The 26,159-nt window shown below is 43.0% G+C and overlaps 1 protein-coding gene across 8 annotated transcripts in view; it reads left to right on the top strand.

The window, feature by feature from the left end:
• The window catches only part of FLT1 (fms related receptor tyrosine kinase 1), a 172,572-nt gene that overhangs the window by 15,563 nt on the left and 130,850 nt on the right, over nucleotides 1-26,159 (top strand). For 7 of the 8 annotated variants that reach the window (XM_073794998.1, XM_073794996.1, XM_073794995.1 and 4 more), the window contains 2 exons: nucleotides 12,619-12,715; nucleotides 13,105-13,337. The exons of the other annotated variant lie outside the window; for it this stretch is intronic. In XM_073794998.1, coding sequence (XP_073651099.1) covers nucleotides 12,681-12,715; nucleotides 13,105-13,337 — 268 coding nt within the window. In that variant the 5' untranslated portion in view covers nucleotides 12,619-12,680. The remainder of the gene's footprint in view (nucleotides 1-12,618; nucleotides 12,716-13,104; nucleotides 13,338-26,159) is intronic. 8 annotated transcript variants of the gene reach the window in all.

Genomic DNA, 26,159 nt, shown 5'->3' with positions numbered 1-26,159 from the left:
CCCGGGCACCGCAACAAAGAGTAACCCCTGCTTGCCGCAACTAGAGAAAGCCTGCGCAAAGCAACAAAAACCCAACGCAGCCCTGGTGGCGCAGTGGTTGAGAGTCCGCCTGCCGATGCAGGGGACACGGGTTCGTGCCCCGGTTCGGGAAGATCCCACATGCCGCGGAGCGGCTGGGCCCGTGAGCCATGGCCGCTGAGCCTGTGCGTCCGGAGCCTGTGCGCCGCAACGGGAGAGGCCACAGCAGTGAGAGGCCCACGTACTGCAAAAAAAATAAATTTTATATTAAAACAAAAAAAGGCACAGTGTGACCAAGGCATATCTTCTAGTGAATGTTCACTTGTGGCTTTTTTTCCCTAATAGCAACTGAAGTCAGGTAGACCCCAGACTTAAAAAAAAAAAAAAAAAATTATCTCTATCTATCTATCTATGCACACCAAGGCATTGGAAAGAAACAATAGAGGTCTCTCTTCTGAGCAAAGAGATCAAGGAAAGCAGAGCTGTAGAAGCAAGAGAATTAAGAGTAGCTGATAAAAGAAAACAGTTGTTTGCAAAGTAAAGTTGGGTTTTAGAGGGTCTGCAGATTTGAAGGAGAGAGAAAGAGACCCTTCAGCAAACACACGCTCATTCTTCAGGTCTTACCTTCAACATCATTCTTCTGAGAGCACGTCCTTCACTCCCTGGGCTGGGTTCCTCCCCTCCCTCCCACATCTGGTACACTTCCCTCTGATCAGCCACTAACATAATGTAATTTTACACTTGTATAAAAACTCGTTTATAAGTATAAAGTTACATCTGTCTGTATAGACTTATCTGTTGTCCAGTCTACGTTATAAACCCTTCAAAGAAGCGATCTTGTTTGTCTTGTTTATTATTGTATCCTTCTGTTAGAATATGAGATATTAAATGGAAGAATAAATGCTGAGGTTACAGCGCAGAGAGAGCACCAAGGTGAGGGGGTGAGAGGAAGGGGTAGTATCAGGAAGGGAGGAGGGAAAAAACCAGGATTGGCTGGCAGTAAAAGAGATAAGAAGGATAGATAAATGAGGGTGATGCATTCCCAGCCTCCTGGAATCATGGATGGGAGTCCAACCCTTAACCCACTCACTTCATCAGTGTCATCTCGGGGTTGGTGGTTTCACTTTGTGGGGACAGCTCCAGTATTGGGGACCTCGCTACCTCTCTTCACAGTGCTTCCTTCTGCTTTTACGTAACTTCTACTTCTTGGTTTTGGTCTTGTCCTCCAGAATGAGCTGATCCATAAGTTATTTTAGAGCTTGTGAGGTTGATGGCCAACTGATAACAGAAATCGGTGTTTGGTTTTATTTTTTCTTCCATCTGATATATGATATCCTGGAGGATATTAAAAATGCTAATTCTATAATAGATGAATGAAACTGTATGAGTAAAAACGACCTGAGAATTAAAACCAATATTCTCCAGGTTTTGGGTGCAAATTACTTTAAAGTCTGTCATGGATATTTGTAAGGAAGACCTGAATATCACATACTGAAGTGACTGAAAAACCTTCAGTCAATTATTTCTTTAAAAATTGAGATACTTCTGGTGGCAGCATACTGCTTTTAATTGGTTCCTTTCCCTTCCAGAATCTTGGCTGTCAGCAGAACTTGTATAACGTTAATTCCATCTAAGAATTTACAAACTTTAAAAAAAAAAAATCGTAGGAAGGCCAGCTATTACCCACATTTACTATGTAAATTGAGTCTAAAGAAAACATGAAAATTAAAGCAAAGCAGAATTTAAAAGCACTTTTCAGTCAACACACCCACCCCATTGTCTGTGCAGGATTAATCTCCAAAATATGTGTAATGAAAAGCGATTGTATTCCAAATTGTTTAATTTAGAAGGAAACTGATTTTGACAATAGAAACACAATGGTCAAGGACAGTGTTTAATGAGCCTTAGAAAGTATGCTAAGGCAGCTTTCAAAACCTCAATTCCCCGATGATGCATAACTTTATTGCACTCTCTTGACTATTTAAATCTCAAGGGTCAGAGGGTTTGTATATGTTATTGGTAACAAAGACTGGAGCTCTCTCAACTTTCAGCGAGTGAATTCATAAGGCACCGCCTTTATATACAGTCTAAAGTGCTGTGGAAGAATGTGTTCTATGTAGTTTGGACTCCAGAAACCCTATCAGAATAAGCTTGAAATTAACATCAGGACTTTTATCACACTCAGCCTTCCAATCTCATTTTATTTCTCCCGTATTTTTATATGCACAGCAAGTGGGGTTGTGTCATTATTTGTCATAGGTGAGAAAGTTGAAGAATATACGATATAAAAAGGATAGACCAAAATTTGAGTTACGGATAATAACGTTTCGTCCTTTTCTTGCATGGATAGCTAGAGTTTAAGGTACACGCTTTCCTGCCTGCCTACTTGCCAGCCTTTCTTCATTTTATGGTACAAAACTTTTAAGGCATAACGTTGGATTTGAAATTAAAACTTTGGCATGATAAATTTTTTTTTTTTTTTTTTGCGGTACGCGGGCCTCTCACTGCTGTGGCCTCTCCCGTTGCGGAGCACAGGCTCCGGACGCGCAGGCTCAGCGGCCATGGCTCACGGGCCCAGCCGCTCCGCGGCATGTGGGATCTTCCCGGACCAGGGCGCGTACCCGCGTCCCCTGCATCGGCAGGCGGACTCTAAACCACTGCGTCACCAGGGAAGCCCTGGCATGATAAATATTTTTTATGGTTACTTAATAGCATTCCAACATACAGCTCCACGATATATTCAGTTTTTTCCAGAAAGAATTGTGTGTGAACCTGAGGATTATCAGGGTTACATGACAGGTTCTACACGATGTCTCAACTCAAATTTAGAGTTCTGATTCCCGTTCTTATACTTTAACCATTCTATGGCAAGCTCCTTTATTGAATCGATGAAATATTTCCCAGGTCTCCTCTGGGATGCGTTCCTTCCTAAAGGAACCCAGAGGGATCCACGTAAATAACATGTATTCCGGGGCCCTGCTGTCATTGTCTCCCTAGATGCTCGGAACTTCGGCATTGAACAGTCATACACAGAGTGTGTGGTAAAATGTTTTGTGGTAGAACAAAGCATCATCCTAATGCCATGTAGAATAGGGAAGACTTGAGATTTTCAATTGTGGGTTGCCTACATACTGTCCTATGCTTCCAGACTGCGGATTGTTTAAAAAGAATCCAGAGGATACCTCTGGCTGAACTGAAACTTGTAATCCTCAACAATTCAGAGGAGAGAAGGTTAATATTAGGGCCGTTCAAACATCTTATTAATACGACTGCTATGCCTAATGATGCAACTTGCTCCAAATGCTAGGGTGCACCGATTGATGAAAGAGGAAGAACAGCAGAGAAACCCTGGTTGCTTCCAGTAAACCAAGTGTTTGTATATCGCATGTGTGTTTATTGAATCTCTGCGGAGTGTTCTTTTTTTCAGGGGTTTATAACCTGAAAGTTAATACAGTCTGGCCTGAAATAACTTGTAAACCGACATGCATGATGGCATAACGCTGCCGGTGATTATAAGCCCTTCTGTGTGAGGTGTCATCAGGTCCAGTTGCCCCACAGTCCTCTGAACAGTAACATTGGATAAGAACAGAGGATGGTAGGGTGTCTGCTTCACGTGTAGTGCGTTTCCTGCTACTGGTAGAGACACAGCCGTGCCGAGTCCTCCCTAAGACCCCAAACCTTCCTCTTTGCGTTTTTAGGGTATAAAGTGCACTGGTTCTGTTCATCTCCTTTTGTGTAAGCAGAGGAAAGCCTACCGTCTTCTCTACTGAATGCTTTGTGAGCTATGTCTCGTGCCCTGTCAACCAGATCCTGACCCTTGCTCCAAGCCGCTCAGATAACTCCCTTGACGTCGTATGGTAAATTGAAATGACATCTCGTTAGACAGTTCTATGGAAGTGGCTCGTGAACTCATTCAATAAAAGGACATCGGTGTGAGAGTCGAGCGTTTGGGGGGGTAAAAAGGTAACTCCTCGGTCGGCAGGAGATTTCTCACTGACCAACCTTAATTAACTCTGATGTCACATGAAAAGGAGCTGTTCCTGGGTACAGGTCACTCGGAGGGTAGGCTCCTGATGGTAGCCGGTGACAGGCCCGATGATAAATGAACGTGCCCTGTTAAACCATGACCCTCCGAGAAGCCAGTGTCAAGGAAAAAGCTCAGAGAGGTACCCTGAGGACGTGCCCCTCGTAAACGTTGACAGTAGGAATGCCGACGTCGGTAGAGGACTTTTCTCTTGGTAAACATCTTAAACCACACAGACTGTTTTTCTTTTCAATAACCTTTATAGAGTTTAAGGAAAAATGAGTGAAGTCCATCACCCATGTATGGGTGGAACCAAGACCATGGTCACTTCAGGGGCTAATACCCTGGTGTCCTCTGTGTGCTGCACTGGAAAGCTGTTGGTGGATTTTGTTGACTGACAAAGTGTGAACTGTAAGCTTTAAAACAAGCAAATTATTCAAGTAAACATAGGTTTAGGGCTGTGCCAACTGTCACTGCTGAAATTAAGCAATTTTTTCGCTTGTTTTTACACCTGAATTCAAGACATAAATGCTATATAAATGATTTAAATTTTCTCTTAAGGCATGGAGATCAGGTGCTTCCTAGTTTGGATCTGATGATTTGGGGATTACTTGGGATGGCAGAAACTCTGAAGCAAGAAACCATTGAATTCTTTTTTTGTGGGTCCCTTTGATAATAAAAAGATGAGAAAGAAAATAGCAAGTCTCTGGGATTAGCAACTTGCTACAAATTAGGTGTATTCCTGCTGGAAGCAGCTACCTAACCATTCCGTCCTTTGTGGACCTGGGACCAAGAGCACAGTTATCATAACCTAAGATATCCTACATCTGTCCATCTAAACGTCACAATCTTATCTCCACGAGGGATTAGTCAACAGTGAGTCAGAGCTTCTTGCTGTTGCCGAGTACATGTCAGTTTCTGAGTCCAAGCGTGGAAAGAGGTTTCCCTGTGCCTGAGAGAACATACATGCCCCCTCTCGTTTCTAAACCCACCTTCCACCACTCCTAAAACAAACTTCCCGGGGAGGAAAGCATGTTCCCCGTAGGCAGCAATGTATGTGTGCATGTCTTTACGTAAACATCCTTTCATTTCTCTAGATCCTTCCTTGATTTAAGGCCAGCTGTTCTGGGAGGAAAAGAACATTTAAAAAACTAATGTCGCCTCTCATTGTGGGACTTGCTTGAGTTACGCTGCTGTCATACAGACTCCCATGGCTTTCCCACCTTGGATTTAGTCTGCTGGTAGACGGAACAGGAGGTCTCTGGTCTTTCCCCATCATGCTAGAAGTGAGAGAAAAATGTACGTTATAATGTCTTCAAGTAGTATGTTATAATACTTCAAGTAGTATAATGTCTTCAGTTGTGTGTTCAGTGTGATAACTGAACATACAACTGAACTGTGTTCAGTTATAAGGGACCCTTCATATTATCTGACAAATACTTTAATAGAGGCACGACACAGAAGTTAAGACCAAGAGTTAACTTCTTATTAAGTATTAGAGCCCCGTAGGCATTAGCATCTCAAACAAAAGTTTTGGAAGTTTCTGGAAATTTGTTTCATTTGCATTCTTAACCTTTTTTCCACCCTTGCCACCAACCAAAAAGATTCCATGAGGTTTAGTCTATGAGACTTAAGCTTTTAATAAGCTACATCTTGAGGAAAGAAAAGTCTTCTTTTATTATGAATTATGTTTAATTAACCTCACACAACCTTGGTAAAGACTCGAGGTCTTAACATCAAATTTTAGAAACATGATACTTGGGGATCTATATTTAGATAAAGAGGTCATTTATCATGTAGGATTATGTACTATTGAAAACGTGGTATGTAAAATCAAAGACAGATGCCTCTCATTTGAAAGAGACCTAATATACAAAGCTTTGCATTAAAACCAAATCCATTAGAAATCAATAATTTTAATATTAAAGGAAATACCGTAGATTTCTTCCAAGAGCTCTAGCAACGTAATTTTTGACGTGACTCAATTTGTTAAAATTCCGATTTAAATAGGTAAAATTCAAAAGATGCAATTGGAAGTGATTTTCAATTAACATTAAATTTAAAAGATTGCAATTTGGGGGAACAGTGAGTTTCTTGCAATATGTTTGTAAATCTTCTAATACATAAATAATGATGTTATTGAACACGAAGTAAAAATTCTCTAACATCAGCCTTCTGAAGCTTTAAGCTGGAGAAACAACTACAAGTACAAAAATCTAACACTGATGAGGTTGTATGTAGCAACAGAATTCAAAATAGCTCAATATGCAACTTAACTCTGATTATTTTAGTCATAAGTTTTGTTTTCAAAACAGCTTTATTGAGATAAAATTCACATACCACGAAACTCACCATTTTAAATTGTATAAGTCAGTGATTTTCAGTCTATGCACAAGAGTTGTGCAACCGTCATCACTATCTAATATTAGAACATTCTCACCCCCAAAAGAAACTCCTGTTGTTACTCACTTCTGTTCCTTTCTCCCCCAAGCCCCTGCCAACCACTACTCTTATTTTCTCTCGTGTGGATTTGCCTATCCTGGACGTGTCATATGAATGGAATCATACAACATGTGGCCTTTGGTGACGGGCTTCTTTTTGGTTTTTAAACAAGACAATATTATTTTCTCACGGTTCTGGAAGCTGGAAGTCTAAGCTCAAGGTGTCATCAGTTTGGGTTTCTCCTGAGGCCTCTCTCCATGGTTTGTAGACAGCTGTCTTCTCTCTGTGTTCCTACATGGCCTTACCTCTGTGTGCCGTAGCACAGTGTTTTCCGGGGTCATCTGTGCTGTAGCATATATCCGTACTTCATTTCTTTTTATTGCCAAATAATATTCCATTGTATGGATCGACTACATTTGTTTATCCACCTGTCGTTTGGGTGGTTTCTACTTTTTGGCTATCACAGATAACGCCGCTACAGACATTTGTATACAAGTTTTTATTTGGACATATGTTTTCGGTTCTCTTGGGTAGATACCTAGGAGTGGAATTGCTGAGCCATCTGTTTAACTCTATGTTTAACCATCTGAAGAACTGCAATCTGTTTTCCAAAGCAGTTGGACCATTTTACAGTACTACCAGCAATACGTGAGGGCTCCTGTTTCTTCACATCCTCATCAGCACTTGTTCTTGTCTTTTTATTGAAGCTATCCTAGCGGGTGTGAAGTTGGTATCTCACTGTGGTTTTGATTTGCATTTTCCTGATGGCTTGATGTCCAGCATCTTTTCATGTGCTTCCTGGCCATTTATATTTCTTCTTTGGGAAAATGTCTATTCGGATACTTTGTCAATTTTTTAAATGGGTTATTTGTTCTTCCAGTAGTTGTAAGTATTTTAAAATGTGATTTCTAACTTGTACATTGTCATGGATCACTGTGGATTTCAGAATCACTGACTTTTTAGGCCAGAAGGAATTGTAAAAATCTAAGTCCAGCCTCCTCTGTTGGCGGATGAAGAATCTGAGGCTTAAGGAGACTTGCCAAGGGCCACAGCAGAGCTAGTTAGTAGCAGAGCTGGGGAGATTCATGATTCCCCGTCAAAAATGGAATAACATAGCTGTTTCACGATTCCTGTTTGAATAAGGCCCCTTTCTTCCAGAGAACAGCCCTTTGATTTCAATATAGTAGGGGTGAGGGGGTGTCATCTAGAAGGAAGAGGGGCTGATGACCTTGTCTTGAAGTTACATTTAACAGGTCAGAACACTATTATTATTCAGATCAATAAAAAAGGCAGTTTTCTAAAGATAACTTTTAGTCAAATTTTATATAAGAGCCTGCTCTCAATCTTAAAAGTGATGGGCCAGGCTGTCTGGTTCATAATGACCTGTGGTGGGTGTTCTCTCTCTTAGTGTCCATCATGGTAGCTTTGAAGAGGTTTGAAGAAAGAACCTCAATCATTTGGGCTTTGATTTGGTTGCAAAATAAAGCCTTTTTTATTTACTTGGAATTTTACTCACGCTTCCCATTGAGGTCCCAGAAAGCATTCCATTTTGCCCAATGAAGTACGGGTGGGAAACGTAGAGCAGCATCTTAGAACAGTCTGTGCATGGGCTTCCTCCCAGAGGTTCATCATGTGGGGAAAGAAGGGGTGTTTGTTTAAGAGCCATAAAGCTCTGTTCGCTTTCTACCTACCCAATAATACAGAACAGACAACGAGGGAAAATATTCAGACAAGCACAGTACAGAGTGTCAGTGTTCAGTCAGTAAGTTCACGTACACATATTGGCTTTTTAATGCTATTAGCCCACTGTGCTTGACCTTAAGTTTTTCCTAATAAAGAAGCATGGGATAAAGCCCGTTTTCATAGTCTACACTTAGTTTGTTTTTGTTTTTGTTTTTGATTCTACGTGGAAGTGAGATGATACCGTATTTGTCTTTCTCTGACTTATTTCACTTAGCAAAATGTCGTCAAGGTCCATCCATGTTGACGCAAGTGGCAAGATTTCATTCTTTTTTATGGCTGAATAGTATCCCATGGTGTATATATACCACATCTTTATTTATCCATCGATGGACACTTAGTCTTGACTACTGTAAATAATGCTGCAGTGAACATGTGAATGCATATCTTTTCGAGTAGGTGTTTTCGTTTCCTTCAGATAAATACCTAGAAGTGGAATTGCTGGATCATGTGATAGTTCTATTTGAGAAATACCCATTCTGTTTTCTGTAGTGGCTGCACCAATTTACATTCCCACCAACAGTACACAGGGGTTCCTTTTTTCCCACACCCTCCCCAGTTCTTGTTAACTTCTTGTCTTTTTGATAATAGTCATTCTACGTGTGAGGTGATATCTCATTGTGGTTTTGATTTGCATTTCCCTGATGTTAATGATGTTGAGTATCTTTACATGTACCTGTTGACAGTCTGTCTTTGGGGAAAATGTCTGTTCAGATCCTCTGCCCATTTTTAAAATCGGATGGTTTGGTTTTGTCCTATTGAGTTGTATGTGGGTTTTTTAAATATATATTTTGAACATCAACCCCTTATCAGACATACGATTTGCAAATATTTTCTCCCGTTCAGTAGACTGCCTTTTCATGTTGATTGCATTGAGTTTTTTGTTTGGTTTTATTTAAATATCAACCGCTTATCAGACATACGATTTGCAAATATTTTCTCCCGTTCAGTAGACTGCCTTTTCATGTTGATTGCATTGCGTTTTTTTGTTTGGTTTTATTGAAATAGTAATTTTCCTCTATAAGGAGATCTCTTTGACCCTCGTTGTTCTGTCGTAGTTGACTTTGATGAAAACAATAGTTCGTGGACCAGCTAGTTTCCTGAGGCGACAATGATTCTTTTAAACGAGACTTCTAGGCTCTACCATGGCAAACAGTGGAAAGTTCTGATCCACATCCGAGCTTCACAATGGGGGGTCATTGTTGAGTTGTAGCACTCCACCCTTCGAGATGAAGTATCCTGTGGATTTATTTCTAAGTGGACAATGTGACTCTGAGCTACGCATGAGTCGAGCAGACAGAGTTGCTCACGGTGGGAAGAAGATATCAGATCTTGGATGTATGCATATTCACGTCCTTATACACATCACCACCAAGACGGAGAAAGGGTCTGACACGCAGGAGACACTCAGAACGTGTTAAATATTCATGACGCAAGTGGGTGTATGGGCATTAAACTGCTTCAAAGAAGTATTTCAAGGCCTAATGACATTTCAGAGCAGTTGAGGAATAAATATCTCACTTTCCTTTTTCTTTATGAGTTTTCCTGTTAAACTGTAGTCTTGGTACTTCCGTTCATCTTTATGAGATTCTAGTTTCCTATTAACTGAAGGATGTGATGTCCCAAAGTGTCCAGTTACTTCGAAATGCTGTTTCCTGATACCTCTCCTTTCCTTTCTTTCAATCAACTACTTTTATCAAGCTTCTTTGTTCCAAGGGCAAAACTCGTGATGTCAGCGGAGACAAATTCTATAGCAAAATATTTTTCTCAATATTTATCCCCCTTAGCTTTCCAATAATCCTATTTTTCTCTCAGTGTCTTATTTAACCACTCAGTTAGGTGGTTTTCTTTTGGTTGGAAGCTGGAGTGGGGACCGCAGAGAGGGATGTGCGGTTGGCATATTTTTTGAGGGATATTCTCTACATGACACATCTCCCTCTGCTGGAATCTGGGTGGTTCTTTCAAAGTTTAAGATCCTCTCTGACAAGGGTCAGGAGTACTGGTGTTCTAGGGCACTGACAGAGAAAGATTCACACAATTTGGAAACCAAAATAGCAACAAAAAAGGGGGAGAAAAGTAGGAATCACCTCATACCAGAGAAGGAAGGCATCTTCCCCTTGGCCTCTCCTGGATGGGAAAACTCATTCTGTGCACACACACCACAGAGATACCTGCAAGTATTGCCAGAATTTTCCACAGGAAGCTTGGGGTGGACCTTTTCCAACCCACGAACAATTGCTCAGTTAAATCCCTGGAGTTCCATGCCACAAAGAAGGGCAGAAACTGTTCTGGCCTGGACATTTTTTAGGGCAGGCGTTATTAACTGCTGGCTGTGGCTTTTGAAAGACGTAGTGTCCTCCTGGATCACTGATTCTGAGCTACCCTGTTACTTCAGAAGACTCGTAAACATGAGGAAAGTACAAAATTCTTCTTTAGGTACCTGAATGGGTCGCCTTGTTCTGTGAGGTTATTTGATAGAACAAGGGGAGCTCGATAAAACGGTCATTCGAATTTAAATTTAGTTAATATTGAGCCATTTGCTCCAATCATAATTTGATACCAGGGCCTACTGTATATAAAAGTGACTTTCAAAATATTAATATCATCAGCAACACCAGCAAAGCAGGTAGTGTTCATCTAACATCTTTGCAGTTACATACCCAGCAAAACGTTCTTTGATGCGAGTGGGGGAGGGGAGTGATGCTGCTAGGTGTCGGTGACAGGGGCATCTGTCTGCCACCCAGACGACAGAGCACCAAGTTCCCATGCTGTGCCTGTGGACTTTCTGGCTCACACGTGAGGTTGCCAAGGAGCAGCACATCCAGTAATGCCGAGGCAGGAAGTGGAGAGATTAAGCTTCCAGGGCAGATCTTTCACTGACTCTAGTTTTCTTTGCGATATTAGGACCTGAGAGAAACACTAGGGATCATTGCTAGACTACCCCGTGGAGTCTGACACATGCAGGTCTGTGGTCTAAGATCCCAATCTTCTGCTTTGGATTCCACTTTGGAAACTTTCTTTTTTTTTTTTTTCTGTGGTACGCAGGCCTCTCACTGTCGTGGCCTCTCCCGTTGCGGAGCACAGGCTCCGGACGCGCAGGCTCAGCGGCCATGGCTCACGGGCCCAGCCGCTCCGCGGCATGTGGGATCCTCCCGGACCGGGGCACGAACCCGTGTCCCCTGCATCGGCAGGCGGACTCTCAACCACTGCGCCACCAGGGAAGCCCTGGAAACGTATTTTTTATGTAGAAGATATTCCCTAGGATCGGCTCTGCATACATAACTTCCCTCCTTCCAAGAATATCTTTTCTCCCTCCTGCTGACCCTTACCCCTGCTAATCCCGAGCCCCATCTCCTGCTTTTACCAGGAGGAGGGGGAGAGCAGGGGACGAGGGGAGGGCTCCTGATCAGAGACCTCTTCTGCTAAGTCGAGAGCTTCAGCAGAGACTCAACCTCTGTGGCACCAATGGCTCAAAGAGTCGTGGGTCTGGGGATGTCAGAAATGGACAGAGAACCAAAGTCACGCAGTCCAGTCTGCCGTCTTACAGATAAGAGAACTGAGATCTGGAGAAGGTGACCTGGCCAGGGTCTCATAGCTGGTCCCCGGGATGGATACTGTGTTGTATGGAGATATTGTGTCGTGAGGAGATGCTGTGTCATGAGGAGATATTGTGGCGTAGGGAGATGTGTTGATTTGAGCACACTTTTGCATAGCTGATCTCATTGCCTCACAACGATCCCCGTGAAATATACTTTGCAAATGTCACGTAGGAGCAGACAGTTCCCTCTTTTCTCTTCCATTATAGAAGGAAGTTGATTATGTAAGACAAACCAAGTGGCTTCTAAAACTGATTTTGATTCTATAATTAGTTTTCCAAATGAGGAAACCAGTTCAGAAAGAGAAATGACTCGCCTAGAATATCATGGCTCAACTAATGACTGAACTATGTCTAGCGTCCAGGAAAAGTTCCATGCCTTGTATTCAGGAAAAAGATCGGACGGGCCTGTGTAACCAGATGACCCATGTTGGTAGTTCAGTATTAGAAATATATTTTGGATGACATTGACATTTAATCCTGAGAGTTTTTAAGAAGTCACTGTATATTTTAATATGGTTGCACTTTGAATCATGATTGAATTTATTAATGTTCTAAATTAATGGGCTTTTGAATATTATGTAGATCGTCTGGCATAGTAGGATATACAATATTCATGAGCAGGAAGTCTTGGAATAGAAAAAAATGTGTGAATTAAAATAAACTTGTATCAGATATACCATTTTGCCTATGCAAGTAAGTTAAAGATGAAAAGTTACCTTTTATGGAAAGATACACCTTTTAAAAAAAGACTAGAGGGCAATTTGCAAATAACACATTTCAAAAACTTTTTTTCCAGGATGTAGTTCAGGTTCAAAATTAAAAGGTCCTGAGCTGAGTTTAAAAGGCACCCAGCACGTGATGCAAGCAGGCCAGACGCTGTATCTCAAATGCAGGTGAGTGACCGTGTTGGTTTGTGGACAATCTGATTGCTCTTCCTTAGGCAGAACCACTCCCTAGGAGAGTAGAAAGGTGGCCCCCCCCAGAGTAGACAGGTAAACGTCAGTGGTCTTCCGTCATCTGCCAAGTGCAAACCTCACGCATCCAGCTTCCCCTGGAGGGTGATTCCTTCATCCATGGGATGGGAGGGAATTACTCACTCACAGGGAATCAGGGGGAGGGATGCCCCGAACATTTTGAGTTGTTTAAAAGCTTTTCTAAATGTGTTACTTTTCTGTAAAGAAAGTGACTGTACTTAAGAAAAGACATCAGGATAGAAATGACAGCTTCAGAACTGGCCCCAGCCGTGACTGACTGTGTTTTGTTTTCTTATCTGTGACTGCAGAGGGGAAGGGGCCCATTCCTGGTCTTTGCCTGCAACAGTGAATAAGGAAAGCCAAAGCCGGAGGCTGAGCATAACTAAATCTGCCTGTGGAAGGAGTGGCAAGCAGTTCTGCAGTACTTTGACTTTGAACGCGGCTCAGGCAAACCACACTGGCTTCTACAGCTGCAAATATCTCTCTACACCTGCTTCCAAGAAAAAGAAAGCAGAATCTACAATCTACATATTTATTAATGGTAAGACTTCCATTTTCTACATTCTCTTTGCTGTAACTTTGCAGTGGGTCATAAATCCACCTGATCCTTTGGAAAGGGAGCTTTCCTAGTGACTGTGAAAGAAGTGGGCCAGGAAAGAGAGCCTACCCTAGCTGTTGAAACTTGTGGAGTGCGTTTTAATGTATTTCCTGAGTGTCAGTTTCAACCAGAATTTTCAAGGACCAGTCAGTCAATTGCATGCTCCCTTAAGGGAGAGACTCTTGTCTATTTTGTTCACCACTGTATCCATGGCACCTAGAATACTGTCTGGCATATCGTGGGATGAATAAATGAATGGCAAGCGTTTAGTTCTATTTCCTAATTATTGAGAAGCCCAAAATACAATACAGAGTTTTGTCCTTTAACACAACTGCATTCTCTGATAGGTTGGAATTGTAAAGTACGGTTCTATACTAAATTCGTAAGTGTAATGTTGGCAATGTCACTCGAAGGTTACAAAATTAATTCCAGTTAATGATACTGTATTATTTCATGTTCACAAAGCGAGTATTAGAAAGATATGAGAGGAGCCACCTGCCATTGCATAGTGAAAAGGGCGAAAGACAAAAAATGAATCATGTTCTGGTTATAATTTTTATAGTATCATTTTTTAGTTTTTTCCTTCTTTAGAGAATGAAGCAATGAAATAATATTCAGAGGGAAGAAATATAAAATCCTTAAAGAAACATAAAGTGGCAGTAGCAATGGATCCCTGGAAGGAATAATAAGGAAGATGACTTGTCACTTTGTTCTTCCTTGTTTTGTTCCAGCCAGTTTCCAAAACTTGCACAAGACTCTAGCCTTAGAGCTAGAGCTCTAACACATGGAGCAAAATTAGTAGGCACCTCAGGCACAAACTCAAGTTAAAAAAACAAAACAACCAACCATCAGCGTCAATAGCCTAAACACACGTCCTGGGTCTTCCTCCCGGCGAGTTAGAGAACTGGGTCTTTGCATTGAAGGCAGCACCATAGACTTACATTTTGGTGGGAATCTTTTTTGGAGTGTTTTACCTGAGCCTAATATGTAATTTTCCAGATTCAGGGTTAGTCTTAGAGACAGTAGAACAGTAGTGTGATATTGGCAGTAACATATTAGCTCGCATCAGCCTGCTGTGACTGAGTCACTTTCTATCCTGCTCCGCCAAACCCCTGTCTGTACATCTTGCACTTTTCCGGGGGGAGGGGGTGGGGTGGGCAGAGAACTGGAGGAGGCGACAACTTGCTAGCTGATCGCCATCATAGGAACGCAACCAGCCCACTTAAAAATAAGAGGAGGAAGGAGGCCAGGGATCTTGGCTTGGAGAAGGCAGAGCTGCCTTCTCCAAGAGGGAAGAGAGGGCGGGGTCGGGGGGGGAGCAGGATTAAAGGGAGAGACACAGACACGACGTGTGCCAGTGGTGATGGAAAAAGGCATGTGCTCAGACATCTGTTCTCTTTTTCTAGCTCCCCATAGTAGGTTATGTTCTGGTGCTTGTGGAGGAAAGAAAATGCTTTTATTCCTGTCTCTCTAGGGGAAATGGGGGGAAATTTCATTTACACTAAAATTCTTATAAAACTTTCTCCTGTGGGTTAATTGGTCTGACCTTCCGAATCAAACACTTAAATGAGTAAAAGACCATTTCTCTTTTTTTCCCTAAGAAATGACATTCGGTTATTTTCATCTTTCACTCCTACATTACTCAGTAGGCCTCATGGGTTATGCAGCCAGTAGGTAGGTGTGCAGAACCTGTCAGCTTCAAGCCCCTTTGAAAACAGAAGAGAAACTTAGCTATTTAGAATTATCTCCACTTCCACTATACAATAGAGCAGATCTGGCAAGTAAGGATCACTCTGGGTGTCAAATCAATAGTCACTCTAAGCCCTGTGAGGGCAAGGTCCATGTCTGCCTTAATTACTTTTATCTGCAAAGTGCCTCCCGGGTACAGCGCCTGGCTCATAGCAAGAATTCGGTAATATTTGTCAAATGAATACATGAAGCGATTAACAGGGCTGTGTGGAATACTCTGTTGAAATTGACAGTGAGGATGAATTTCTGGCCAAGTAGGAAAGAGAAGCATCACTCATTCTCGCTGTCTGGTATGAGGCTGGGGGTGGTGAGTACTGGCCGTGGTGTCATGTATCACGTCTGCTCTCTGGTAGTAGCCCACAAACATTAGCATAAAGGTACAAGTCCTAGTATCTCAAAACTCCTGCACAACTTGGTTGGGTAGAAGGAAATTCTCTGTTTCAAAGACTGTTCTTGGAGAGGGAAGGATATCAAAATGTGCTGATTGTGTTTCATAGGGCATTGTTATTGGAATACCGTGCATATTATATGCGTTCATTGGGAAAATCTTTATGAGACGTGACTTTTAAATAGCACTAATAACAAAAGATATGTGAATCAATAATAGGGACCATAAGAGAGCACCTGAGTGTTCTTTGCCAGTTAACTTGGTTAGCAAATATTTAGGGAACACTTGCTAGGTGCCTGTAACTGCACTGCTCTGAATAGTAACACGGATTTTGTTGTCTGTTTCCCGGTAGAGTGATATTGGTCTCATAATCACACTTTACTGAAAGCCAAGTTAGCTATGATATAATTCATTCAGCAGCTGTAACTTTTCCAAGTATCCTAACATTTTATGCATTTCCTATTTTCATTCTTTTATTAATTTTGTGTCTGAGAAGATTTGGTCTCAGGCTTCCATTATTATTGGATATTTACAACATTACAGGTTTAATTTTATTCAGGGGCGCAAAACTGGTCTGGTCTCTTGTGACTCAGGATGGTCTCTGGGACTAATAACTCCAACCAGTTCCTAATACACAGCTGTGACTACTTACTAGATGTCAACTGGTTATCACTTATTTATTATTGTTGAATGTTTACTTTAGAACATGTTATTGTTTGGACGATTTCTGCCCCTGGTAAGCATCTGCAGATGTGTTGGCGTTTCATTTTGGTTTTCTGTAATGATGAGAAACGCTATTGGACACCTCTTTTGAAAAGGCATAGATCTGTAGTCTGATAGGGTTCTGAGAAAAAGAATCAGGGCTGTTTAGCTTTGTCTGCGTGATACCACACCGTGCATGTGGATTATAAGCAAACTGTTATTTAGATGGTTCCCACCTGAGCACTGATTTGGACATAACCTCTGATATGTATATGTAATGTACAGAAAAATCAGTATCACCACTTTATCATTACAGCTTGTAGAAATCTACCAAACCTCTGACATAATGCATTAATTTCAATTTATTTACTCAAGTAGATAAATTATCAATTTAATTACTCAAGTGACTACATTTAACTACTTTACTTTAAAAAAACCCAAAACATAAAACAGAAGCAATATTGTAACAAATTCAATAAAGACTTTAAAAATGGTCCACATCAAAAAAAGTTCTTAAAAAGAAAGATCAAGCCAAGGGTATATCAGGAGAGGAAGGTGATTGTCTTAGAATCAGTGTAATTTACTGAGACAAGGCTCTACTCGGCTCTGGGACCTGGGATTTAAATTACTGGTAAGTTTAAATTTCCCTTAATATAATAACTGCTTACATTCGTGGTTTCTTTTCATTTAAACAAATGGTTTTATTTACATTATGCTGTTCGATTCTCACAACAATCCCGTGAAGCTTTCTTCTCTCCGTTTTACAAGCAAAGGGCCTAAAATCCATTTCACTTGAGGCTACATGGGGAGCGACGGAAAAGGGTTAGCAACAGAGTAAGGTGGTCAGATTTTTCCCTTCAGATTCTCAGTGGCGGGAGGAGACCAGAGGGGTCAAGACTGAGGCAGGAACACCAGGTAGGGCTGCTGCCAAGGTCACCGTTGTCATAGCTGTGGGAAAGGACAGAAGGTGATGGATTGGAGGGACTCAATCCACCTTGGTGAGCTGGAGGGTCGTGGTGGAAGGGAGGAGGGAAAGTGACACTTGAGTTCTGTAGGGGCACCTGGGCAACTGGTCCCAGGTCCCATAGCCGAGTAGAGCCTTGTCTCAGTAAATTACACTGATTCTAAGACAATCACCTTCCTCTCCTGATAGACCCTTGGCTTGATCTTTTTTGTTTTTTAAAGAATTTTTTTTGACGTGGACCATTTTTAAAGTTTTATGGAATTTGTTACAATACTGCGTCTCTTTCTTTGTTTTGGTGTTTTGGCCGCAAGGCATGTGGGATCTTAGTTCCCCAACCAGGGATCGAACCTGCACCCCCTGCGCTGGAAGGCGAAGTCTTAACCACTGGACTGCCAGGAAGTTCCCACCCTTGGCTTGATCTTGACAAGTGGCTGTTGAATGAGAGTAACTGAAAAATGCTACATACATTTTTTAAAAATTGCTTTTGGGAAAATGAGTGGAGTACCCCAGCGATTATAGCTACAAAATTCTGGGTCATAAGGAAAAACAAAAAGTACCCCTCCGATGCTTTACTAATTACAAAACAAAAAGATGTTAGCTGAATGGTAATGCCAGGGCTACTTAGGTAGTGTTCATCCGCCTTGCAGAGAAAAAGGGACACATTTGCATTTCTTTTCTGACCTTTTGGTATAGGCAAGAAATTGGCTCCAGGTCAGCCTTTTCTAAGTTAGAGGATTTCATTGCAATTAGTATTTTAATATATGAGTTTTGCCTGTAAAGTAAGGAAACTAACCAGAAGAGATTTTAATGGCATCTCCAAAGTAATTAGTACTTTGTCAGTGTCTCTAATTTAGTTAAGAAGACCTTGAACTTAGTCTGTTGAGTTCCCCACGCTTTGAAGTCAGCCTATACCCTTCCCCTCTCCAGGTCCAAGACTTTCGGGGCTCTTTAAGTATAATGTCTTCTCTTGAAGCATTATAATTGAAAAGGGAAAAGAAAATGGGAGTCTGCACTGTGGTTGAGTGGATATCTTCTAGTTCGTCCCTGTAAAAGAAACTCATCTCTTCTGCTTCTCTTTACTTGGTTGTTTTACTCTCTACGCCTATTAAAGCAAATGGATTGGAGCATTTTCACAACAGATTTCCCTTCCTTTGGTTCTCCTTTATGTATAAAATGAATGAGATTTGCATAGCAGCTTACTTTCAGGTAGAAAAATGATCAGACACATTGCGTATGTAATTGAAAAGTAGTAGAAATTCTAACAACCCAGATATCCTGGGAGAGAATGATCATTGTGTCTTCACCTAAACGTATTTAGTGGGAAAAAGCTCTGTGTGGCTCGGGGATCTCCAACAAGTAAAAATACTAAAGGTGCAGATATTCTGAAAAGGATTCAACATACTCGCTTGTTCAACACATCGGGTTTTCCTGAAGGGCTTTTACATAACTCTCTGAGATAAACCACTTGGGTATTATTTCTTCCATTTTATGTATGAGAAAACAGCCGCTGTGACCTGCTCAAGACAGAGCGAATAAAATGACAAGCCAGGATGAGAATCCAGGTCAGATCCCAAGGTTAAGACTGTTTCCGCGATGCTACAGTTTCAGCTATTGATTTCAAACTATGAACCAACTGTTCATCTTTGACAGTATACATTCTACAGTTACTACATTCTTTTAAATTTCAAATTCAACGTTGTCTTCTTTCTTTTGAGGCATGGTAGGTTACATGGGTTTCGGGGTGTTCTTCTGAGTGATAGGCCTTACGGAAACAAATCCCGATCCCAGACAGCTTTGTGTTGCTGCCTGATGGGGTCAGAACTTGTTCGGGCACTCACTCTTTCATCGCTGCGTTCCAGCTCACGTGGCAAGGGAAAGAGACATCAGTCTGTTTACCAAGATGAGCAGGGCTCTTAAAAATCCCAACCATCAATGGGCTGTGTAATCAAATTAGTGGTCTGTCATCAGCATTTAAAAAAATTAAGCAGGGGAATTCCCTGGCAGTCTAGTGGTTGGGACTCCGCGCTTTCACGGCCGGGGGGCCTGGTTTGGATTCGTGTTTGGGGAACTAGGATCCCGTAAGCTGCGCCCCGCCCCCCCAAAATAACAGAATAAAATGGAAAATATCCAAGTATATTGCAAAAAGTAAGGGTAAACATTTAGTGGAACTTTTAACATCTTTTGTTTCCATTTTATAAAATACGCAACATATATACATTATACTCACATATATGTAAAATACATATGAGTGTGTGTAGGTGTGTAATGGTTCTGAAGTGAAATGTATTTCTTATTGTGGAACTCAGTACCATAAGTTTAAAAGTTTCAATCTTATTAAAGTGTAAACAGGTAAACTTATTAAAATTGTAACAGGTTGAGACAGGTCATTTCTGTACTTCGTGTTTAAGAAAACAGCACCAATCGTAAGCACCATGGTGTATTTTGCACGCCACTCCTGAAACGGAGGCCTGGCGAGAACGTGGTGGTGGAAATAACCCCTCTCCTCGAGTTGATGTGGCTACAACCCGTCATAAAATGTGTGGGTTTATGCAGTACACGCTCCTCACATTCCTGGCATGGGGTTTCCCACAAATAGGTGTGACCCAGGAGCTGCAGTCAGCAGATGGCGTCCGTCTGTAGACATGGGTCACACACCTGCCGCCCGCAGGGCCCTCCCGTTCTGTGGAAGGTACGAAGAGCAGAGTTGCGGCATCTTAGGGTTTGGAGGCCCCTGGTTCCTTTCTAGGACCATGACTTACAATAGATCTATGAGGATTTTAAAAGGTACAGGTTGAACTTCTTAAAATAATAGCTATTGCCCAGAAGCGCGTCTTTCCAGGGACTGAAGAGAATGCTTCTAAGGGTCCTTACTGAGCCCCGCAATAGAAGCAGCTCGTTCTGCTCCAACACCACCTACCCTGGACTCCTACCCGGGTCCGGCGCACCGCGGGGCGTGCCCAGGATGCTGGGGCAGCACTGCTTCACTGGGTAGCGGCTGAGCAGTGGTTGCCTGTTGCCCAGTTTGCCACAGTGTGTGGCAAGTCCAATCAGCACGGCCATGAAACAAGCAGGGACGTTGAGGAAAAGAGGAGTGATCTGCAGATGTACTCAGAGTTTCCCCATCTGCACTTTTTCCCGGGTGGTGATAACAGTTCTAAGGTAGGGATGCACGAAGGGTGTCAGACCCCCAGCCCAAAGTGAGAGGAGGTCTCTGTGCTTTCAGTTGCATCCCTGGCTGCCTTGTCAACACGCCGCCTTCCATGCAGGTCAGAACCATGATGGGGAGAGAGAGAGAGGCTGAACAGATTCTCAAAGCCTCTGAAACATTTTCAGTGGCATCATTGTTGTATTTTTGTGGGAGACACTTTCAAGAGAAACTATTTTTTTCCATTCATCAAAATTCTCCTCTGAGGAAAAGCAGGCTAAAACAGTTGACATTTTGTAGGAAGAAAAAAAAACAAACAACAAAGAAACCGTCTTAAAAAATAGACCACTTGGCCATAGGTTGGCCAAGTTCTTTAGGTCTGGATTTCTTAGCAAATTTATGATATTATCTGTTATTGCTTGGTTACTGTCCAGGGTCTTCTCTGGTTTTAAAAGTCAGTTTCAACAGGTACTCGTCACCCCTCCCGCTGCCCATTGGCAAAGCTGCTCCCCTCACCTCCCGTACTCACTTCATCTCTATCCTCAATGCATGGCTTCTTCCACTTACTTTCTGAAACCTCTGCTTACTCTAGCATGAACACTCCCGTGAGAATGGCTTCCCAGAGTTTTGGTCTCAGGGACTAAGCCTGATGCTGCTTGAAGCCCAGAGTTGTGGAGAAGAAAGTGTACTAGACACCTTGTACCCCCAGGAAGCAGCCAGTGCAGACAGGTTGGGTGGTAGATCTTGTTTGCCATCCTTCTCACATCATTGCCTGATGTATCTGCCCAGGAGACAGATGAACACGTTGGGGTGAACAGAGCTTGGACTCTCAGCCTTTGGATTACGCGTCTGGAAGCCCAGGTGGGTTTCCTAAAGAGGTGGCAGTTTGAGGCTGACCTGTATTTGCAGAATTCTACTTCAAACGATCCTCTGTAAAGAATTCCTAGGAATTCTCTGGCCTCTCTGCATACAGCTTCATCAAACATCTAATACAAGGTCAGGTTTTGCTGGATTTTTTTTTTTTTTCTGCATTTTGATGAAGTTGTGAAAAAGAGGAAACACATATTGCTAGGATTATAAAATAGACACCGACGACATGGTTGGTTGGAGTTTTCCTTGGGAAACAGACCCCTCTACAGGCTGGTGCTGTGCTTCTTCTAAGGCTGAGGCGTGAAGGAGACTATCTGTTCTCTCCATCATGGGGCGGGGGTGGGGATGGAGAACAGCTGATTAGGACCACAGGGCAAAAGTTTAGAGAAGAGTGACTTAACTCTTATCCATTCTCCTTCCAGCTACGTGAAAATTTGATGGAAGACACTCTTGATATCTTCAAGCCCTGGCGTTTCACATTTCCCTTCTAGAGACATTTTTGTCATTAGACACCAAGGGACCTTGATTGTAGGAAACATTTACATGTGGTTGGGACAGAAGCCACTTGTGGTGGTGGATTTGTTGGAAGTCGGGAGTGTCACGTCTTCTTTAGCCCTTGCCTCAAGCCCTGTGTTCGCCTAGCGTGTTCCTAGGAATTTCACCCTTAGCCCTTGGTGGTACCTGCCCATTAAATGTCCAGGTCATTCCTTCAGAGAGAGCGTTTCCCGACACTCTCTAGGCTCCGTACCAAAAAAATGTGGCGTGCCGGCTCTCGAGAGCCACACAGCTGAGCTTTGCTCGCAGTAACACTGTTCTGTGTCACCAGGCATTGAGTACAGCTACATAAATCCTCAAAAATAATCAGAGTGAACATACTCTTGACTGAGCCACTTGGACACAACCCAAGACCAGGAAAAATTAGTGACTGAGGTAGAATTATGAAATCTCAAGATGGCAGTGAAGTCCAAATAAAAATCCAATAAAATCGACCATATCCTCTCATTTTCCGCCCCACAAACAGAAAGTGTGAAAGATTGTCCAGCAAAACTTTATGGTTTTTAAGGATTTTTAAAAAATCTCCTTCGTGTAATTTTTTTAAGAAAAATGAGCAAGGGACTTTTTCAGGAGAAATCCCCTCAAACTGAAAAGGCTTTAAGTCTCTGACATTTCGTAACTTTCTCTAACAACGGTAATGAAATGCCAACCCCGCCTAGAGACAAGGAGGTGCCCTAGTTTTGATCTCCGTGATCCTTGCAGTTTGGACACTCTTTAGTTTTCCTTTACTATTTAAAATATTTGTTGTTTGGGCATCCAGTGCATTTTTGCTGGGTTGTGTTGGCAGTCATCTTGGCTAACTGACTGTGCTATTCACGATTGGTGACTTACTAGTGCAATCAATGCCCCTCTCTTCCATCCTTCGTCAAATATCAATTACTATATTATGTTTTTTATTTTATATCGGAGTATAGTTGATGTACAATGTTAGTTTCAGGTGTACGGCAAAGTGATTCATTTATACCTATATCTGTTCTTTTTCAAATTCTCTTCCCATTTAGATTACAGAATATTGAGTAGAGTTCCCTGTGCTATACAGTAAGTCCTTGTTGATTATCTATTTTATACATAGTAGTGTGTATGTAAATAAACTATATTTGAGAAAACATGATCCAGGGTTCAAATTAGATTCAGTCCCTGTTCTGATACATGAGAAGGCTTTGTCTTTGTACAGATTCCTTAATAACAGTTCACTCTTAGGTCTCACTGTGTGTTAGGTGCTATCCTAGGCACCTGCATTGGTTAATGATTTCATTCTGATAACAGCCCTAGGAAGCAGCGCTATCATTTTCATCTCCTTTTCACAGAGAGGTTGAGTAACTGCCCATCTAACTAGTCATATAACTAGTACGCAGTGGAGAAGGCAGCAGCCCCCTTTCCCATCAGGAGTTTATACATATAAAGTGCTTGGTTTTAGTGTCTGGCGTGTCGTGTGCACTGCTTACCTGTTACTGCTGCTACTGTTGCTGCTGTTACCATCTTGCGAGCCTCGGTTTCCTCATTTGTAAAACCAGAAGAGTGGTACGTTGTGCATTTGTCAGGAGATTCGGTGAGGTAATATCCTTAGTGCTGTGCCTACGCTTATAGGGGGACCAGTCAGTAGTAGTTACCATGGTGACAGGCACTGCGCTGGGCAGGGGAGGAAGTACAAAGATGATCCCCTTAACTGTCAAGGGTCTGCAATTAGTGATACAAATAAAATAGTTTACAACTAGTCATATTGTAAAGCACTATGGGAAGAGAGCAGTAAGAGGGGCCTAGACCAGGGATGCTCTAACGGGTACACCCCACCCCTCCCCACCCCTCCCTCACTCTTCAGTACCAGCGTTCTCGCACTTATTTTTCAGGTCTTGAGTTAAACATCACCCGTCCTGGGACTCTCCTCAGGCCCCCCAATCTAGGTTTGACCCCCCCTCCCCCGCCACGTAGCACTCACCTCACCCGTTCTGTGAGGAACAGCACCGCCTGTCTTGCTCACCCTGATGGCTCCAGCCAAGTAGGAGGTGCTCAGAGGTGTTTGCTAAGTGAAACAAACATGAGTTTTGTTTTGTTTTGTTTTGTTTGTTTGTTTGTTTGCGGTACGCGGGCCTCTCACTGTTGTGGCCTCTCCCGTTGCGGAGCACAGGCTCCGGACGCGCAGGCTCAGCGGCCATGGCTCACGGGCCCAGCTGCTCCGCGGCATGTGGGATCTTCCCAGACCGGGGCATGAACCCGTGTCCCCTGCATCGGCAGGCGGACTCTCAACCACTGCGCCACCAGGGAAGCCCAAACATGAGGTTTTAAAATTTATATTAGTCTCACCTGGCCTCCTGGGCGTTAATGAGGAAACGAAGGGCACACGGAGCAAAGGGGCCAAATCAGGGGCAAAGATGCACATGTCACGTGACAGAATCACCGTCCAAAAAAATGTCCAGCTGACTAGAACTGTGACCTGGGATTAACCAAATGCGATTTGACAGGAATCAGTGTAAAGGACTGTATTTGGCTTGCAAAACCCGCTAACCACTCTAGGACTACGGGCTGTGGGAGGTGGCGGCTGAGACAACACATGCGAGAAAGACTTCAGGCTTCTAGTTGACTCCACGTTCACCAAGAAAAGGAACCCAGCCTTGAACTGCATTAACAAATAGACGGGGTTCAGAATAAAGGGGGTGCTAGTCATACTGTTTAGTTTACATTTCAAGAGGGACAATGAAGACAGGAATTCTGAGCAAATTCCTTAACCTGTCCCCCAGACTTCATTTTCCTCATCTGTAAAATGGGTACCTGCCCCACCGGGTTGTGAGTGTTAAGTAATTTGATGGTTTTCTTATTTTCACTGGCAAGGAACAACTAAAGGAACTGAAATGTTTAAAAAAGTAAAGAATTAGGTGGGAAAATAGGAGACATGAGTGTGTGATCGTCTCCTTCAAAGTTTTCCTATGTGGGAAAGAGATTAAGCTTCATCTTTATAATCCTAGATGGCAGAGCTACTATTTAAGAATGAAAGAAGTCAAGACAGGCAGATTTCAGCTCGATGTAAGAAAACACTGTCTAACATCTAAAGCTATCCGACAGTGGAACGACCTGTCTTGGGAGGTGGTGAGTTCCCCGTGTGTCTAGGCTTTCAAGCACAGCACAGGTGCTCACTTGGTGGGGTTGGATCAGCTGATGCCCCAGGGCCTTTCCACTGTTGAGATTTGGGTAGGGCCTAGTGTGCATCTCTATCATTTATTGATCCCTAGCTGAGGTTCATTACCATATAGCATCTCATTTCATCCTTGAAACCCGATGGGAAAAATTCTATTATCAGTCTCCTTTTACAGGAAAGTTGAAGAAATTTAATACCACATTCAAGTTTGGGTACTTTGTGTAAGTTCCCAAGTCAAGGTTTGGTGGACTCCGAGGTGCCTGCTCTTGGCAACACAGCCTTGCTGAGCTTCCCCACCCACGACTCCCTTGGAACTTTGTGTGGGGGGCCATGGGGGGCAGTGCCGGGCTGCAGACTGGAAGTGTTCGGACCAGATGCAGCTGACAAACGTTTTGATTGGCAGGCGTAGTGCTTTTCGCTGCCAGTATTTAATAATTGGAGGAGTTCACATAAAAATCTGATTTCCTACTTATCTTTAAAAACTGGAAACTCTAGCCACGCTGGCCTGTATTCCCACTTGGCAACAGCTGTCTGCAGCAAGCAGGGACTGCCCCTTCCAGACATGGCCTCACGTTCTCAGCGGCCACCAGCCCTACTGCCTCGCATACGGCTACCCCGCCCCCCTTTGCCTTCCCTGCCTCTCCCCCCTGCCCCCCCCCCCACCGCGGAGGGATGTCAGTGTGCTTCTCCCAGCGTGGACATTTCACGTGCATGCATAACAAATAACAGGTTTGGGGGCAGGAAAGTGCCTGTCCCATTTTCTAGAGGAAATAGAGTCGCAGGGTGCAGTGCCTGACCTCAACAGAACCCTGGTTCCCGACTCCTACAGTGCATGACCCTGGAGGGAATGTTCTCCTGATGGGCAGCTGCCCTCTAGGAGAACCTGTGTCCCAGCGAGCAGGAACCCCCCCCCCCCCCCCGCACTGGAGGATGACGGTCCGCTTGGAAGGACTTCCATCTCTAGGCTCTGTAAGACAGGACTTTGTCTGCTCTTGGTCCTGAGGTGGTCACAGAGACCCCCCAAAGAACCCCCAGCACCTTACAGCAGAGAGAGCTAAGCAGAGGGTCCAATGACTCAAGCTTGATGTTAACAGTGAGAATTTCTTATCAGTCTGTCATCTCATATTTCTAATCTCCTGCCAGAAGATCCCATGTTATCCCTGTCTCAGTGCCATCTTTCCTTCCCTCCACGCTTCCTTCCTTCCATCCCGTTGGTCGGGTATTTGAAGGTGTAGTTTTCACTCCCGAGTCATTCAGGAGGG

This window comes from Tursiops truncatus, chromosome 18 (genome assembly GCF_011762595.2).
Source record: "Tursiops truncatus isolate mTurTru1 chromosome 18, mTurTru1.mat.Y, whole genome shotgun sequence".
NCBI lineage: Eukaryota > Metazoa > Chordata > Mammalia > Artiodactyla > Delphinidae > Tursiops > Tursiops truncatus.
This window is presented reverse-complemented; position numbering and strand designations above follow the sequence as displayed.